The sequence below is a fragment of the Seriola lalandi genome, unplaced genomic scaffold (genome assembly GCF_002814215.2).
Source record: "Seriola lalandi dorsalis isolate HSWRI2012SDOR001 ecotype SW California unplaced genomic scaffold, Sedor1 jcf7180002054858, whole genome shotgun sequence".
In the NCBI taxonomy this organism is placed as follows: Eukaryota; Metazoa; Chordata; class Actinopteri; order Carangiformes; family Carangidae; genus Seriola; species Seriola lalandi.
Window position 1 is genome coordinate 59,556 of NW_019525411.1, and position 2,486 is coordinate 62,041.

Consider the following 2,486-nt stretch of genomic DNA (forward strand, 5'->3'; position numbering starts at 1 on the left):
GGAACAACCCACTCTCTGCTTCCCCAGTGACGTCAGGAGACGCTCGGCGTCTACACTGTGTAAAGCTCTGTGGTGCTGCGGGGAGGAAGGAGGAGGAGTCAGGTCGGTTACCTGTGATAAGCAGCTGATTCTGAACAAAAGATGAACGTGTTCTAGCGCATATTTAGTCAATGAAATGTTCACACAACAGAACATATTTGACCAATTATTTTGTTGACATTTTAGGGGAAGCTGAGCTTCCCTTGCATCTTAGAGCAATCGCCACTGTGTTATAGGTATTACAGATGTTACAGAGTGATGTCCATCTCCACTGTCATATCTGAAGATAAAATAAATCAAATGCTCCTTTAAACCCTCCGTGTTCTCAGGCTCGGGAGGCGGTTCAGGTTTTGTCTCGGGATGTGGACTCTCTCTCAGCCAGACTGACAGGCTCCGCCCCTGCCACTATTGTCTCCGCCCAGCGTCTTGCCAAGGATGTGGGAATCCTCTCTGATGTAGGTATACTACCCAAGATGCACTGTAGCAGTCAGACATGATGACATGCTGTGTAGCCGCTGCAGTTTGACCCTGTGCTGTGTCTGCCAGGCTGTAGATAACACCCCCGTCCCTCAGTGGCAGCGCAGAGAGCTGCAGGGTCGACTTAGAGCTCTGCAGAGGACCAGTAACACCATCGTCAGGAAGCTGGAGACCAGAGAGGTGAACAGACACACGAGACACACCTGAGCATCACCCAATCAGCTGAGGGAGGAGTAAACAAAGTCTGGGTTGTTATGTTGACATTAATCAGCTGATGGGAAACAGTTGGTGGAATGTGTTGGTGTCTCCACCTGGTGGATAGTCTCCTGTCCTCCATGTTTTTTCTGCCGCTCTGACTGTGTGTTTTCCCATCATGCTTTGCTCAGGCTGCAGGAAGAGCTCAGGCTCTGCTGGAGAAGAACGGCAGGAAGGATCTTCTGGTGGACTCGGTGGAGACAGACTCTCTGTCGGTGAGAACAATCTGAAGTATTAACTAACTGTATAAACTACTACTAATAATAATTTATCTTTACACACGATCTGGATTAAACTGTTCACTCATAAAAAGATCAAAAATAAAAAACAGAGATAAAATATCAATTTACAAAATGCAAAGTGAGCGAACAAAAGAAAAATCTAAATCAAATCAATATTTGGTGTTACTACCCTTTGCCTTCAAACCAGCATCAATTCTTACAGGTACACTTGCACAAAGTCAGGGATTTTGTAGGATTATAGTCAGGTGCATGATCAACCAATTATACCAAACAGGTGCTAATGATCATCAGTTTCACATGTAGGTTGACACACAGTCATTAACTGAAACAGAAACAGCTGTGTACGAGGCTTAAAACTGGGTGAGGAGCAGCCAAACTCTGCTACCAAGGTGAGGTTGTGGAAGACAGTTTCATGTCACAGGTCATACACCGTGGCAGGACTGAGCACAGCAACAAGACACAAGGTAGTTGTACTGCATCAGCGAGGTCTCTCCCAGACAAAGATTTCAAAGCAGACTGGGGTTTGTGCCGTTCAAGCTCTTTTGAAGAAGCACAAAGAAATGGGCAACGTTGAGGATCGTAGACGCAGTGGTCGGCCAAGGAAACTTAGTGCAGTAGATGAAAAACACATCGAGCTCATTTCCCTTTGAAATCAGAAGATGTCCAGCAGCTCCATCGGCTCATAACTGGCAGAAACCAGCAGCACCCAGGTACACCCATCTACTGTCCGGAGAAGTCTGGCCAGAAGTGATCTTCATGGAAGAGCTTCAGCCAAAAAGCAAAAACAAGGCGACTCAACTATGCACGAAAACAGGAACTGGGGAGCAGAAAAATGGCAGCAGGTGCTCTGGACTGATGAGTCAAAATTTGAAATATTTGGCTGTAGCAGAAGGCGGTTTGTTCTCCGAAGGGCTGGAGAGCGGAACGATAATGAGTGTCTGCAGCCAACAGTGAAGCAGGGTGGAGGTTCCTGTCAAGGTTGGGTCTGCATTTCTGCAAATGGAGTTGGACATTTGGTCGGGATTAATGGTGTCCTCAGTGCTGAGAAATACAGGCTGATACTTATGCATCATGCAATACCATCAGGGAGGCGTATGATTGGCCCCAAATTTATTCTGCAGCCAATGTCATTAAGAACTATCTTCAGCGTAAAGAACAGGAAGTCCTGGAGGTGATGGTACGGCCCCCACAGAGCCCTGACCTCAACATCATGGAGTCTGTCTGGGATTACATGAAGAGACACAAGGATCTGAGGAAGCCTACGTCCACAGAAGATCTGTGGTTAGTTCTCCGAGATGTTTGGAACGACCTACCAGCCGAGTTCCTTCAAAAACCGTTTGCAAGTGAAACTAGAAGAATTGATGCTGTTTTGAAGGCAAAGGGTCACAGCAAATATTGATTAAGTTTTCTCTTCTGTTCATTCACTGCATTTTGTTAATTGATGAAAATAAACTATTAACACTTCAATTTTTG

General features: G+C 46.0%; 1 protein-coding gene across 1 annotated transcript in view; it reads left to right on the forward strand.

The window, feature by feature from the left end:
• Window positions 1–1,113, forward strand: part of aars2 (alanyl-tRNA synthetase 2, mitochondrial (putative)) — a 10,396-nt gene extending 9,283 nt beyond the window's left edge. The window contains exons 17-19 of the mRNA XM_087179590.1: window positions 369–494; window positions 586–696; window positions 903–1,113. Of these exons, the coding sequence (XP_087035716.1) occupies window positions 369–494; window positions 586–696; window positions 903–1,001 (336 nt within the window). The 3' untranslated portion in view covers window positions 1,002–1,113. The remainder of the gene's footprint in view (window positions 1–368; window positions 495–585; window positions 697–902) is intronic.
• The last annotated feature ends 1,373 nt before the right edge of the window (window positions 1,114–2,486 follow it).